This window comes from Chamaea fasciata, unplaced genomic scaffold (genome assembly GCF_029207755.1).
Source record: "Chamaea fasciata isolate MVZ Bird 193981 ecotype frontalis unplaced genomic scaffold, bChaFas1.0.hap1 SCAF_1, whole genome shotgun sequence".
NCBI lineage: Eukaryota > Metazoa > Chordata > Aves > Passeriformes > Sylviidae > Chamaea > Chamaea fasciata.
The window spans coordinates 22,185,739-22,202,532 of NW_027094086.1; the positions used below are offsets into that span (position 1 = coordinate 22,185,739).

A 16,794-nucleotide genomic window follows, 5' to 3' on the forward strand; every position below is an offset into this window, starting at 1 on the left:
AAAAAGAAAATCATCTCACGGGATTCACTGTGCCTCAGTGTGAGACACACCATACCTGGTGATCACAGGATATTGATTCTATTACCAACTCACACAAGACAGCTCTTCTCATTTCAATTAACAGGTGCAGCACATTTTCCTTTTAATGTGCTCTAGGAGAATGGTAGTTTGACCAAAAAGGTATCCAGCCCATTAGTTCTGTGACACCCCTGTAACACAGGTCGAAGCATTGTAAGCCTGAAGAGACAAGAGATTTCTTCAAAATCACAAACTTGATTTGAACACCACCACAGATGTACACAGAGATCCTGTTCAGAAAACAAGATGAGAAAAGGCAACACTTGCTCTCTAGGTACTATTGCTGAGGCTGCTACAGGAACTGAAGAGAAAACTGTAACTACACACAGCTCCTGGCAGTTTCCTTTACTTGCAACACCTTTATCAACACAGGGCCATATCCTCACCTTGCTCTCTCTTTACAACATGCAAAGTGCATTAATTTGAACAATAAAAAGGTATTGAAAATCACTGATGTTATACAGTCTTAATACCTTTTGTAATAATGACCAACCCAATTTTAGAATCCTAGAATCATTTATGTTGGAAAGGGCCTTTTTAAGATAATCAAGACTATTAACTGTTTTGACAACATCAAAAGATTTTCTTGACAAGAACTGCATTCAAGACCTGAGCTCCTTGCAAGAATACAGTCCCAACTATATTTACAACTGCTTTTTCTGTCCTTGAACCTGCTATCACAGTAAATGTGCCTGACACTGAGCACTGTACCTGAGCACTCATACATCCCCTCTCTTGCTTGGTCATCCACTGTTTGGCTGCTCAGAAGAGCATCTTCCCAGTCAGTTCCTTCTCACGCAAAGTCACATGTGCCCTCAAGATACTGGGACAGCTTACTCTGCCTTGTCCCTGTGGGTGTTCTCAGGAGTTAGGTACAGCACAGCTGTTGAAGATGTCACCCAGGATTGCACAGACCAGAAAGCAGAAGTGCTTACTATACAAGTCTTGTTCTTTACCAGAAACATCTAAAAGCAAGGCTCACACCTAAAAGCAAGGTTCATTCCCCCAGAGTAAGCAATAGGATTAGGTTAGAAGTGCCACACTATCTTTGCCTGTAGGCAGCACAACAACACTGAGAGATGGCCTAGGAGCCAGGAATAAGCACAGAAGGAATCAAGCAGGATCTCCCATACCTTTCACAGTAATTAGACATTTGAAATCACCATTACTTAGACCTGAAAAGGACTCAAACAGAAATATACTGGCAAATTCACATGAAAACTGTCCAAAACTGGGAACACATTAATAGGCATTCAGGTCAACAAGACAGGTATTGAGATTGAAGCAACACAAGGGCAGTGGCAGGACTCCTACAGCTATGGTATTACGAAACGCACCTGCAGGAGTCTTTCAACAAATTCACAAGGTCAATTTCTTCTGTCATAAGCAGAATTACTGCAATCTAAAGCATCAGATGCTTTGCTTTTCAAGTCTATTAAAGGGGTTAGTAGGAACAAAAATAGGTAAATAACAGAGTTACTCTTGCATGCCCAGCTAGTACATGTGAGTATTTTTCCAGCTTTAAGCAAAGCTGCTCATCTCCTCCTCAGCCTCTCATTTGGAATCACTGGAGAAAAACAACAAAGTCTCTGAAACAAATGCTGCAAAGACCTCCCAAGCACCTGTTACAGCCTCCCTTTACTACTTCCTCTATTGAAAGAGTAAGTTTATTAGATGCTTTTGCAAGACATTTGTGGGGCGTGACATTTATCCCTTAAAAGGATAATACCCTTGAAAGAGAACCTCCTACCTAAAACACTCTGATTCACATAAAGCAATTCATAGAAAACATAAGAATTTTCAGACAGGAGTTCTTGACAGAAAATGGCACAAAACTCAACAAAAGACACCACCAAACCTTCCTGAAACTTTGGAAAACACTAAATCACAGTCTGATTTGCATGAAGCAATTTGTTTTAATTCAAAATAATATGGAAAATTTTTCTTGTTACTCATACATACACTAATTTGTAAGCATACACACAGAGAAACATAAAATTCTCTTTTCTTATATTACTCTATTAAAACACAAATAAGAGCATCATGAACTGGCTGCTTAATAAGAATTTCATATTCATCCTTAACTTGATATGATTCAACACTAGCTGATAACATAGTCTGTTATAGTCTTCCTACAGAGCAATTCTCAATATAATCTTCACCTTAAACTTTGCTCAAACTCAGTATCAGATTTACACAACTAAATATACTACTATGAAAGTACATACCAAATGAAATTTATTTAAAAAATAAAGACCTTGAGCTTCCACATGAGCAAATAAAAAGCATAAAGGTGAGCAAATAAAGACTGTTAATTAAGTCTTCTGACTTCAAGTCTTACCATATTTCTGCTGTCACAGAACAATAGATTTAGAGTCAAATGATGAAAACCAGCACAGCTTGTCCATAAAGTCACATTCAACTGAACTACTACAACCCAGGTGAGGAAAAAAAAACACTAAAGCACTGCTTCAGATCTGGAGCTAGCTTTACCACCTAAGCAAAGACTTTATATAACTGTACCCTCATTAAACACAAGCCTTCTGTCTTCACCTTCGAAGTCCTTCATAATCTGTCAACACACCTTATGTCCCATCTCAATCATTCCCTGGTAAAGACCAATTTCAGCTCCCAGCGTTCTCTGGCGGCAGTCTCTACGACAGCTGTCAGGTCAGAATGTGTCTGGTGCTCTGACAGTCATGCTTGTGGGCTGCCCTCCACTGCCTCCACAAAGTTATAATCTTCACAACTTTCTTTGTAATGCCTCATGAAATGAACTCAGTCGTCTGTATGCTGAACCAAACTGCTTGGTTTCCCCTCCAAGTGCTTCAACCTAACAGTCTTCTCCAATTCCATAATTAATTATCCTTGGAGTACAGAGGGCCTTCATATACATCAGCATATTTCTGGTGCACTGTGTTCTGCTTAAAGGCAGGGACTCAAATCTGAAGCAGTAATACAAATAACACATTTCTCCTTGATCTCCTCATTTGCATCAGTCCCAGGACAAAAAAACCCACAGAATTCAAGGTTGAACATGAAAGAGTCTTGTGGTTAGTTATAAAGGCAGAAAGGTGAGGAAAACAGACACGGGCTTACAGGCTTGTCCTTCCCTATTTGCAATACCTGAATTTAAAGCTTCTCTTTTGGGCATGGAGGTATCTTAGGACTGAAAGGGGAAGAGAAAGGAGCAAAGGATTTCAAATATATTAAAAAAAAAAAAAAAAAAAGAAAAAGAATTAGTGTAGAAGAGAAAAGAGTTAAGAACAGTTCAACAGGACAAAGGGAGAAAACCTCTCAGAGGAAAAAGAGCAATCAACCACAGATTTTAAAAAGTGTTTTCAATTCTATGCGAAGCCCAAAGATTTAATGTATAGAGATAGGTAATGAGAAGAATATAAAATACTGAAACTTTAACCACTTTCTAAAATAAAATATAGCACTCATGGAGAACAGTGTCATGACAGTCAATTACTATAACTTAAATACAAGTCAAGCAAACTTCAGAATCACATTAAAGTGTTAAAGAACAAATTTACAAATCATACCAACATATTTGAGAACACTACAAGTGTTCATACTTAAAACTCAGTGCTGCAGAAGATTAGTTCAAGAGAAAAAAAAAAAAAAAGAAAAAAAAAAAAAAAAAAGGCAGTTTCATTAGTCTGACAGACATCAAAAAGCAGTGTGAAACACCTCACAGCCAAATTCTATTTCCAGTACTGACACTAACCAAAGTCAAACGAAAAGTGCACATACAATGTGCCTGTTCAATAGAACACCCCTTTATTCACTGCAAAGTTGATGCACTCCAGTTTCATTTTCTTGTTAAGTGTCCACATTAAACATTTGGGTTTTAGAAGTAGTAGTATCAGATGTAGAAAAGGAGAAAAAGGAGAAAAAGGAAAAAAAGGCACAGAAGGAAAAGGGGAAAAGCGAAGACCTTCAAATTATAAATATCACTAATTCTACAGAATTCTGGATTTTGTACATCATTAAGTGAACTTACCACTTACACAACAGTCCTGCTTAGAAAAAGAATTTTTGCATAAAACCAGAAGTTGAGCCATTGCTGTCTAATCCAAACTTAGCTGAGGAGATGCTACAATAAGATGAACGACAAAAAAACCTAACTAAACTAACGCTGAACTAACAATGACAAAGCACCACAGTAAAACATATATATACAAAAGCACTCCAGGGAATTGATACTCTCCAAAAATGTGAGCAAAACCCTCTCTTCGTTTTTACAAAATCTGTAGGGTCCACTGGACAACAGCTTCAAACAATGTCATGTATTTTAATCTTCACATATCTTCAACAGAAACATTGCCTGAAATAGCACCTTTCCAAAGAAAACATATCTCACTAAGTTGAGGTCAAGAACTTTTTTTTTTTGTTCAGGTGAAATTATGCCTGTGCTCATTAGAGGTCTCACCTGAGGAAGGAAATACAGGGTCAAGCCAATCAGTTTGAGAACTAAACTAAGCTTTCTTGCTAATTGTGCACTTCACTGACATGAAGTTCTTGGCAGAACAGTTCCAACTGGAGCTAAACTCGCTGAAAGTTCATTTTACTACCGTTTTCCACAGAGATATTTCATTTCATTCATATTTTTTATTCACTGATTACAAAAATTTTTATGACAATTCATTTTAGCCAAGCACACTGCCATACTTTGAACATTTTCAAATAGTAATTCAAAAAATGAAATTCAACCTGTCAACTTTTTAAACCATATCCTTAGAAACAGCATAAAAGTGTTTTCATCTACATTCTTGTTAGTCAAAGATAATCCTTCTATGGCACAGACTCAAATTTTACCCTCCTGAGCCAATGAATAATTTGTTCAAATGTCAGGTACAATTTTCAAAACACTTTTCTTGCCTCTGAATCTTAAACATCTGTAACAAATACTTGTTTTGAGAGTGCTTTACATTCGTGACTCTTGACCTTTTGATGTATGCACCACATTATTTAAGTTTCAAATACCACGCAAGCAGGAAATCTGATCATTTCAGCAGTAGCCATCTGCAAGGTCCAATATCAAATATTAGTTCGGGATTGCACAAAGTCAAGGGCTACAAATCTTTTTCTGCAACTCATAATTAGTTGCAATTTGCTGCTTCCAAAAACACACTTTTCATGGAACATCTGGTCTCAAAAGCTTACCTTTACATTGGAAAAGTACTTTATATTTGGCTGGTGGTGTGTATATATGCACACCGATTAAGTGTAACTACAGAATGCAAGCATGTCCTCTGTGGGCGGCTAGGACTAGAGATTTCTACTCCAGCACAAAAGCCTCTTAGCTCTGTAACTGTAAAAGAATATATCAAGAAGTACCAAACAACAGGAAAGTGTTTTCCAATGTTCTTGCTGCCTTGCATCTAGTTATGGGTGTTAAAAGTTAACAGCACATCAAGCACCCTACCAAACACTTGAGTTTTTCACAAACTGGAATTTTTGTTTGCATGATTCCTAATATAAGTGAACTACTGCTGAATTCAAAATGTGAACAAGGCTTTATTAAAAAAAAAAACAAGCAAAACAAACTCATAAGCCTCTTCTAGAATTAAAGCACATTGCTGATTAAAAAAATTCCTACAAGTTCAACATTAACATAACCAAATAATGCTAACTAAATTAGAGATGTGACAAAAATTGAGGTACTGCATATTTCAGCTTCATTATGTCAGAAGGAAACCTTACCTGAGCCTGTGAAAACAGCCTAATGCACAAATTATTCTGAGCAACTAAAAGGAAAAAAAAAATCTCTGAAGACCCTTACAATACAAGAAGTCTTCCAAGTACACTCAAGCAAGCAGTATAATTTCTAAAGGCAAAAATTACCTAGACTCCAGGATCTTCAAACCATTCCTTCAATAATAGCAAAACAAGTTTTGAAAAATGCCCAGTCCTGAGCCGTGCCACATACAGCTGACTCAAGCAACCAGCACTGCTTCTTGGGAGACAGAAGCCAGAAGCACACAGGATGCTATATTGCTCTTGAAATCCATCTCTTCTCTAGTCATAGGAAAAACCTGACAGAGGACTATTAACTCGCTTTCGCATCGGCAAGAACACAGCTATGGCTAAAAAAAGAGTATAAAATAAGCATAAAGGAAGATAATAGCCATGACAAGAAGAAAAATATTAGCCTCTCAGAAAATAAAAGGGATCCCAACTTCACATGCCAGATTCTTCAGAAGACTTTCCTGAAAGTGACCTATAGAAGCTCTTATTTTCGTGAACCTCACAATGTTGGAAAAGCATTCATCACATTTCTTACCTGAGCCCCATCCTTTAACTTCAAGATGCATTCCATCGTATTGATAGTGATGACAACTGGTTCTGATCCCAATTTTGTCCATGGTACATGAATCCGAAGTTCATGAATATGCCCACTTAAAAAAGTAAATGGCAGCTTCAGCTCCTAACAACAATAAAGAATGCAGAATTAACTACAGAAACATATCAAAATTCCAGACACATTTGTAACTCAAAATAATAATGTTTTATCACAAAACAAGTCAGAAGTTTTTCTCTCTCCCCTCATCAGTAGTGTGCCACAGGACTTGACATTTGCCTTTATAATCACTTGCACAATTATGTCACAATTAGTCTGTTCAAAGGAAACATTTGGATTTACCATGTCCTTGATAACAAGAGACAGTTTAAAACCATCTCTCTCTCACATGAAGCTACTGCAAAATGTTTCGCTATTTAAGGTACAAGTAGAAACAAACAAAGTGAAGGTAAATACTTAAACTGATATGCAACCATTATTATTCTGAAGAGCACAAACTTGGAATTAAACATTGACAATGCCACAGCAAGGCAATTTTTTTCAAAATATTTCAGTGCTTAAGAGTTTTATGAGTTCAGTTGTCTTACGACCGGCCTGTTGTTGGCCCTTTCACATCAAACTGCTTAGTAAATACAAAGTTATTAAATTTTTCATTTGCAAAACCAGACTCCTGCACAGCAAGGTCTAATGCAGATATCTCACTGGTTTAAAAACTTGTGCAGGTCAGTCCAGAGCTTCTAACAAATGCCTGGGCACCCCATCCAGCACAGATCACAACTCTGCAGGACAGCCTCAGCAAACCAGCTGCTGCTTGCAGCAATTCAGAAGGAAATAAGGTGCCAAAGTTTAGATTAAAAGTACCCATCTAAGTAAATTGATGCTCTCCTGCAAAAAATGAGACCCTTAACCAACAGAACCATCAGGCTAGAGAACTGGTCTCAGGACTAGCAATCAAGATTTGGAAAAGTGAAAACAATTGTTTACTGTAAAATAAAGAAGCAATATTTCATATGTTAGAATTCTAAGTCAGCATTCTCAATACTAAGTATTCTAATGCTCAGGTTTCAGAGATGCTTCATCTTTTCACCTTTCTAATCTCATAGGCTGATATTTCTTATTATCAAGTTTTAAAGTTTTAATGGAGAAAAAAAAAACACATCTTCACTTCAAGTTGCTTATAGCATGGTGTTTGCATCATCATCTTAGGTGCTGGAAACTACAGGTGTAGTATGTTCTAAGGTTGAGAAATAAGTGAACCTAAGTCTTATAGATGCAGGGAAGCAGTTTTGGCCAACTTATAATGACCATATAGTCCAACTGTCTGACCAATTCAGGGCTGACTAGAAGTCAAAATATGTCATTAAGGGCATTGTCCAAATGCCTCTTACACACTGACTTGGCTTGGGGCACAGACCACTTGTAAGAAGCCTGTTCCAGTGTTTGACCATCCTCAGTAAAGAAATGCTTCCTAATGTCCAGTCTAAGCCTCCCCTGGTACAGCTCTGAACCATTCCCACATGTCCTATCCCTGAATACCAGGGGAAAGAGCTCAGCACCTCCCTCTCCATGTCCCCTCCTCAGGAAGCTGTAGAGAGCTATGAGGTCACCCCTCAGCCTCCTTTACTCCAAATGAAACAAGCCCAAAGTCCTCAGTCCCTTCAAACAGGACACTGCCTCCATGCCTTGCATCACCTTTGTTGCTCTCCTCTGGACACATTCTCATCCTTTACCCTCATCCTTCAGCTGTGGGGCCTAGAGCAGCACACAGAGGTCTAGGTGAGGCCGCACCAAGGCTGTACAGAGGGACAGTAACCTCTGTGACCAGCTGGTGATGCTCAGTTTGATGCACCCCAGGAATAGGTTTGATCTCTGGCCTGCCAGGGTGCACTGCTGACCTGCAATACAGGATCTACTTGACTACTACAGACAGTTTTCCTTTTTCTTCTAGTTTGAGTGAGATTACATTCTGAGAAAGCAATTCCAGAGGGTTTGCAGAAAGCTTGCTACTTAAATCATTATAAAGGCTCCAACTGAGCCTGCTGCTGACCAGCACACACAGATTCTCAATTGTATTTTGGTAAACTCAGGAACACAAACCTTTGTTCAGGACTCCAGAATTATCCTGGCAAGCCAGGGATTAAGCCCCTTTGCCCCTTGGCTCAGTTTAGGTACATACATCTCATTCAACTCAGAATCCCTATGAATGAATAGCTGTTACACAGAGAAGGTCCACGAAACTCAGCAATCAAGCAAGCAAGTTGCTAGGGAATTTCAGACAAACATCTACCAGGGGATCCAGAAAGCCTCCTTTTCTGCACTGCTTGACCCTAGACCTATCCCTGCTGTAAAGAGCTTCTACATGAATAAAATCTGGAGACAACGGCATTTTGCATTTACTTCTTGATATGTATTATAAAGTCTCAAAGTATGCCTGTACAATATTTCTGTGAAGCTAGCTAATGCAATTTTTTGCCTAAATATATTGAAATAAATACATTTATCAGTGATAAATTCATGAATAATTAATATATATTCAAATCTTAGTGATATGTTTGAAACCCCCTAAAAAGTTTTATTTTCTTAAGCAGTTACCATCTCCTAAGTTCAGAGCTGAAACAACCACCATTTACACCTGTGACAGGTTTGCATCTTGAGAGAGTCTTCAGGATAACTAGAGGCAAGTCAACTACTCTTACCAATAACCAATACCTACACCACCACAGCAATAACAGCTGCTAAGAGGAGCAATTTTAGGGAACACTTTCTCCCATTCTGCAGCTGATACCTCCCAAGCCTTTCTACTGGTACTACAAAAAGTTTATCCTGTATCCAGGAGCTAAGAGTACTGTATATTCACTGCTCACAATCTCCAGAGGAGGAAACTACACAAAATTATAGCTCTATTTTCTGCTAAGTACAGCTTTCAGTTTGTAAATTAGTTTTTGGGCATTAATGAGTACTGATTAATGAAGTTTAAAAAAACCACACCCATCTCATACTAAAAAAACCTCTTGACTCCTCCTTCATCCATGCTTACACAAAGTCACATCAAATTTCAAATCCCCATTCTAAGAGATGAGTTTCAGACTTTCGCATTCAAAGTTCAAAGAAAGTTGTTAATTTGTTTTTACAAAGTGTTTTTTCTTCATCTCTACAGTTTAGGATTTTAGCCAAAAGCCTCTCCTAGAAATTCAGCCCTAGGCTCACAATCAACACAAAATTTTCATCCAGCCAGTTTTACTTAAGACACTGAAAAGCAAATATTAGGCTGTTTGGCTACAGATCTTGCTACATGATTAATAATACAATAAATTAAGTAGTGTATTTTGTCACAGAGCTTTTTTGGGGGGGAAGGACTGGGAACACACATGAAGTGTGGCACAGAAATAAATTATAAAAAAAACCCATGAAATCTAAAAATACATTACAGAGTAAGAGACAATGCTTTCAGCGATCAAGGCAGCAACAATCACTGTTAACAATAATAGAAACAAATTCCCATTCTAGACTTTAAGCTGCCTAGGTCTTTGTCACTCATTGATACCACAGTGTCTGTTTAGATCCTGACTTGTCTTTACTTCAAAAGGCATTCTAGAAGAGCTGTTTTTCCACTCTGTGCTGGATGTATTTAACACACTTTTGTCTAGTTAAATGCAAGATACTGAAAGAAACAAAGTAGGAATTATTTAAAAATAAAGGTGATAAAAGCAAATGCACAGCATATTTAGAAGATAGTTCTTTTTCAAAGGAAATTTAGATACAAATGTTATCTGAGTTTAAGGAAACCTATTGCCCTGGTTACAGCTAGGGCAATTAGAATAAAGCAATGTAGAAAACTCTTTGTTGTACTATTCAGTAGACAATACAAATGCGTGCCAAATAAAGTAATTTGTTCATAAGACAACATAACATTCCTCCCTGTTTCCTATGCAATCTTTCTCCTTTCACTAAGTACTGCCTGAAATTCTTAATATTTCTTCCATACCCATGATTGATTATACTTGGCATTCTAGATTTTCCATTTAATCATATAAATCCTCCACAAAAATTTATAGGACTAAAACCAAACTTCTGGGCTTGACCCATAAATAACTGACTAACATGTAAGACTGCAGACTAGATGATCACAATTCCCCTTTAGCCTAAAATCTCCCCTTGCTCTAAAACACAAGACTATTCTAAAAGTTGGGATGATACGCAAGTACTTGTTCTCCACATCAGTGTTAACTCAAACATCTTTTCTTCACAGTCAAGGCTGCATTTCACAAGTAACCAGTGGCACGTAAAAGAGGCTTAAAATAAGGATATTTCAATGCTCCCGTTTCCTTAAAATTATTTAAAGTACATTAGAATTTTTCATGTTTCTTTCTATAGAAATTCTTTTAGATATGAAAAATCCACACTCTAATAAAATTCAATAATCTTTAGATCAAAGTATCCTTTGTCTTTCAAAGACTACTTAATCTTTTCCTTCTGCATTTGCAAAACAGCTAAAAACTAATTATGGGAATATACACAAGAAGCAAGAAGAGATCAGGATGCATGTTATCTTTTTGGCACCACTGTGTCAACAGATACACTACACACAAGTTAGTCACCAAGTTCAGAGGTAGCTCTGTTTCCTCTGGGGACAGACTTACTATGGGGACTTCACATAAAACTTGACAAAAGCACTTTAGAAGCTTTTCCAAAAAATAATATTTAAAGTATTAGTTTCAAAATTTTACTACAAATTACTTCCTTGAAGTAGTTTTTGTACAATGTGCATACTATGTACAGATGGAAAACTTAGTGGAATGTTTAGTCTTCTAGTAATTGAATCATTCCAGATAGGAAAAAATATCAAAATTTTATTAGACTTAATCTTGAACTAAAGATAATTACTATAAAATCTGCTGGCTATTCAGAGAGTGACACAATTATGTACAAAAGCTACAGTGAACCTAGAAGATTCAAGCCCAGTACAAACTAGTATTTGACTTCCACTACAGAACTGGTTTGTACAAAAAAAAAATGGGGACAGAGGAAAGGACAGACCCTAGGAGTTATTACAATGACATTCCGTTAGTTTAATGAGACCATAAAACTTACATAAATATATGTAAAAAACATGCAAAGTATTTTCAGGGACTGGAACATTCTCTTCACATTCTGGAAGTTTTCTAAGTCAACAACTTTTCATCCGATTTTGAGAGGTATTGGTTCCAACTTGGGCACAAAAATAAATTAAAATCTTCTATAAAACAAACAGCAGTTTATTGTCTGTTCTCATCTGTCCTTTGGGATTCTGTTTGGTGGCTCGCAACAGCACACCATGACATGGAAACACTAACATCAGCTAAAGTGCATGGAGCAGGAAGCAAACACTTGCTCTGAAATCTGTTACAAAGTGCTTCATCCAGGTAGTTTGGCACCTATGCTAACATTCCCAAAAAACTATGTATAACTCCACAGAAGATGGAATTCACTGAAAATGTTTAAGGCTCTAGACAAATACACCCAGGATAGGTGGATTCGTATCTAAGAACCTGAAGCATGAAATTAAAGCTGTGTTCATGTCAGATAAGGAGCAGGGAACCAGGCTGGGGATCACAAGCCAGGACAGAACAGTGTTACAAGAGCAGAACAGTTAAGGGAACTAACTTTGAGTATCATGAATCCATAAAGGGAGAGAACCCAATTAAAATTATAGATACCGGTAATTTTTAGAGACCTGCTTTTCAAGGGAGCTCCTGCCAACCACAAGGGCTTGGGGACTTTGTATTACCGCATACTACTTACTCAAAGAGTTTTGCTGAGCAGAAATAAACAGCATCCCCTCCAAAAAAATAATAATAAAATAAAATAAAAATAAAAAAAAAATAAAATAAAAATAAAATAAAAATAAAATAAAAATAAAATAAAAATAAAAATAAAAATAAAAATAAAAATAAAAATAAAAATAAAAATAAAAATAAAAATAAAAAATAAAATAAAATAAAATAAAATAAAAATAAAATAAAATAAAATAAAGGCAGATACTCTAAATACAGTCTGTGGGCCCAGACAAGTTCCAAAGAATAGTAAGAGCCAAATGAAGATAACTACATTTCACAAACACTCAGCTAAAGAATGTAAAAACAATGAATCTGAGCTAAATTTTGCATCCATCACATATTCACATTCCCATTCAAAGTGGTAAGTCACCAGCACAGGTACACGTGGCAATATTTGCCACTACAAGAGCAATGACATTTTCTGGTTGAGCTGGTATTTACAAACACAGTTCATAGGCAAACAAAGATGAAGCAAGGGGTCACCTATCAGCAAACGGCAACTACTGGAAAAGGAACACCACCACAATGAGAGCAGCAAAATTCTTATAATGTCAGGTAACTCAGCAGGTTTGATATATCCATCCCAAGCCATCATTTGTTATTAGGACCAACTTCCTCTCTGCACAGTAGAGCACTGAAACAGTTTACCCAGACAGGAACTTCTCACAAGACAGGAGATTTCAAGACTCAGCTGGAGAAAAACCCAAGTTGGTCTGATATAATGCTGGCAACAGCCCTGCTTAGAACAGGAGGTTGGACTAGATGACCTGCAGAACTCCTTTTTGATCAACCCTTCCTTGCACATACACATTTTAAAAGCCTGTTGGGGGAACACATCCTACAGAACATCAGCTGTATGGACAAGATGTACCAATTAACAGACTTGAGAAAAAATACAGACTATGAAGCACTTGAAGGAAGACAAGTAAGGTTCTGTAAAAGCGCAGAAAACAGGACAAGATCTCTTGTAAGATTGTCCCCTCTTCCAGAACAGGATTGAGATTCCTAATTACCCACAAGTATTTCTTTCATATTTTCAAAGGCACTCCCAATAGAGACATGCAGTCACCCCTGCCTATTGCAATGCCTAATATTCCAACACATAAATAAGATCTCCATTTATGTCTAATCTAAGTCTCCCAACATGCAATTTATTCAATTGCTTCTTGTCAGATTCAAATAATTCTTGCCCTATCTTGTCTCACCTTGCTTTAGTCAGTATTAAAAACACATTCCCTGAATATTTTATTCCTCTTTCAAGGGATGTATTGTCTAAATTTCCTATTCTTTGCTGCATTTCTCTCAGCTCCTTCACTTGGTTGGACTACATCTGGCCACAGGACTCCAGCTGAGCCCTACTATTCCATGCACAACAGAAAGCAGTTTTATCAGTCTCACACACTCAAGTTGTCAACTCAGATAAGCATAAAAGGAAACCTTCCCTGTAGTGAGGCTTTACCAGTTCATATTGACAGCATGCTCCGTATTCTGTATCTAGTGTTTTACTTGGTCAAGCTTGTTGCTTTAAGGCTAAGTTTTACTGAGTCTTTGCTTTAATCCACAGAACCCAGATGATCAGATCTATTCCTCGATTACTCTTAAGTTTAGATACAACCGTAACGATGAAATCTGGAGTCAGAAAACAATACCAAGAGCACAAATGGGCTTAGTATGCATAATTAAAGAGAGATCCCACTTTACTTTGTGACCTTTTGACTTAGTTACTACATGTAATTAGTAAATATGCTGGAAGAGCAATTCAATTAATGTTCATACCATAAAACAATAGTCACTGAAAGAAGAAACATGCCCACAAAAAAGCCTCTCTTCACACTCCGTAACTTACAGAATGTGTAAAGAATTACCATTGATTGCTAAACAAATGGCATGAAATTAAAGGAAGAATAACTATACACAAGGGAAAAAAAAACTTGCATAAGAAAACCAGCAAGCAATAAGCTATTATTTAGCTGTGCAGACCAATCTAAAATAATCCAGCCAACTTCTTTTAAATCAAAGACATGGACTGAAGCTGCTATACACATAACATACCTGTTCAAGTACATCCAACTTTAATTCAAGTTTACTAAGCACAACATCTCCTCCCCAGAGTGACAACTGCAGATCTGAAGGCTTCAAGTTCTTTATGTAGCGATTTACATAACTCATCAAAATAGGAGTTACATAGGACTCCAGCATTCTGGAAGATGTCTGTATTACAGGTCAAGCACTAGGAAAACAGGACAAGAAATTGAGATGTTAGTTGTATATCTCCAGTCTAATTTTCAATAATGCAACACTCCCATTGTCTGACTGTACGAAAATAATTCTAAATATCATTTATAGTCAGAGGTTCATATAATAACATATGAAGATAAAATGTATAGAAAGATGCAAGCACATCTATTTACATTTACGAATTTCCAGGTTACATGTATATATGTATGTATACTCACACACACATATCTCTGTGTATATACATATCTGTGTGAATGTATATATCTATATATATAAATTAGCAATTGGCTTGTTCAAAAGCAAACGAAGAATCAGAAAAGGTGATCGAGCAGTCCACCATGCTTTCACGTAGCATTTAAGTGACAGGAAGACTCCTCTTTGGAGTCATCAAAAGAATAAACTTTGACAACATCAAAAAAGGGTACCTCCTAACTGACAACGAGTCCACACTGAAATATCGCCTTAGATGCACCTCACTGGTCTCAGCACCCTGTACAAGGCACCCCCGCCAGCTTCGTGCCAGCCTGAACTCCAAGAAACCAACATCCCTCGTGAACCGAGCTGAGGTTACGTTAAGGTCTGCCATCACTCCCATCCCACCCTACATCCTTTCCCAAACCCTCGTCGTCCTGAGGAGATCCTTCCCCGTCCCGTCACCGTCGCGGCTTCACCCGGACACCTTCACAAACCCGGGAACCCCGCGCCCGTACCTTCGGGAGACATCCTCGCACGTCCCTCCCGCGGCCCCACGCTCCCTCAGGGCCCCTTTACCTGGGCCTGCACCGCGCTCCGAGGCTCCGCGCCCACCCCGGGCCGGCCGGGCCGCGGGAGCGCCGCGCACGCAGCGCCTCCGGCAGCGCCGCCCGCCCCGGCTCCACCGCCCGGGTGCTTCCGGGTTTCCGGGCGCATGCGCGAGCGCGGGGCGCGAGCGCGGGGCGGGGCCAGGCGGCGGCTCTGAGGGCGGTGGAGGTCACGTGCCCTGCGGGGCGGGGCTTCCCCGGCGTCCCGGCGTCCCGGCGAGGTGGGGGGAGCGCGCTCGCTGAGTGACAGGGTGACGGAGACCAGGGAGGAGTGGGTCGGTGGGGTCCCGCGGGGTCATCGAATCCAACCTGTGACCGAACAGCACCATGTCAACTATACCACGGCACTGAGTGCCACGTGCAGTCTTTACCTAAATATCCCCAAGGACGATGACTCCACCACCTCCCTGGAAAGTCCATTCCTGTGCCTAATCGCCCTTTGCGTGAAGAAGTTCCTCCTGGCGTCCAACCTGAACATCCTATGTCGCAGCTTGAGTCTATATTCTCATGTTCTCTCCATTCTTTTCTGGGAGGCGGCGCCAATTCCGATCTGGCGGCGGCCTCCTTTCAGACAGTTGTAGGGAGCGATAAGGTCATCCCTGAGCCTCCTTTTCTCCAGGATAAACGCCCCCGGCTCTCTCAGCTGCTACTCATAGGATTTGTCCTCCAGACCCTTCAGCAGCTCCATTGCCTTTCTCTGGACTCTCTCCAGCACCTCAATGTGTTTCCTGAATCGAGGGGCCCGGAACTGCGCACAGCACTCGACACAGTCTCCTGCCAGGGCCACCCCCCAGGTGTGTGTGAGCCCCCACCCTGGGGAGCTTGGGCACCCTGAGCTCTGGCCCGCAGCACTGTGAAACCCTGAGATGGGCCACTGCCTCAACCAGCCCCAGCTCCAAGGTTTGGTTCATGTTGCTATAATTGACAAATGGCCGTGTGGGGCAAATCTCAATGGTGGCAAGCGCTTGTTCCCACTCTGCTTAATAAAGGTGCACATTTTCTGGCTTGGTTTAGAGCAAGGTTCTGCTTAGGTTCTCAATTTCACCATTTCGGATGTGAGAGGAGTTCCTGACACCTAGGAATGCCCTTGATGTTATGCATGCCCTGAGTGCTTCTCCCTTCTCTAGATCATAGAGAAAAGCCATCTCCAGCAGCTCCGAGTCCTTTTGAGTTTGCTTGTGGCACCCAGAAAATGCCCTGGAAAGGTGAGTTAATAGAATCCTTGCAGGCTGATGTGTTGGCATATGGGTGATCTGGAAAGGGGCTGACCTCATTTTTGTCAGGGAAAGGAGTAGTAAGCAGTGCCTCTGGGCATGGCTTTGATGTAGATAATGAATAACTTTTTACAAAGGCCTCTGATTTGAGTTTTAAAGGAAAGCCTGGGATATGCCTCTTGAGTTACATATTCCTCCTGGAAATTTGAAATCCCATAGATTTAATCTGCAGTGTAGTTACATGGCTGAAAACAGAAAACACGTTATCCAGCATCTGAGAGAGCGCATGTGAAGCCCAAACGACAAGTGCTCAGGTAGGATCCTACCCCTAGAGCAGT

At 39.4% G+C, this 16,794-nt stretch overlaps 1 protein-coding gene across 3 annotated transcripts in view; it reads right to left on the reverse strand.

The window, feature by feature from the left end:
• VPS13B (vacuolar protein sorting 13 homolog B) overlaps positions 1-15,338 on the reverse strand; it is a 430,899-nt gene extending 415,561 nt beyond the window's left edge. For all 3 annotated transcript variants that reach the window (XM_066178010.1, XM_066178000.1, XM_066177992.1), the window contains exons 1-3: positions 15,153-15,338; positions 14,257-14,434; positions 6,371-6,514 (exon numbers count right to left, since the gene is read on the reverse strand). In XM_066178010.1, coding sequence (XP_066034107.1) covers positions 6,371-6,514; positions 14,257-14,403 — 291 coding nt within the window. In that variant the 5' untranslated portion in view covers positions 14,404-14,434; positions 15,153-15,338. The remainder of the gene's footprint in view (positions 1-6,370; positions 6,515-14,256; positions 14,435-15,152) is intronic.
• Between the last annotated feature and the right edge of the window lie 1,456 nt (positions 15,339-16,794).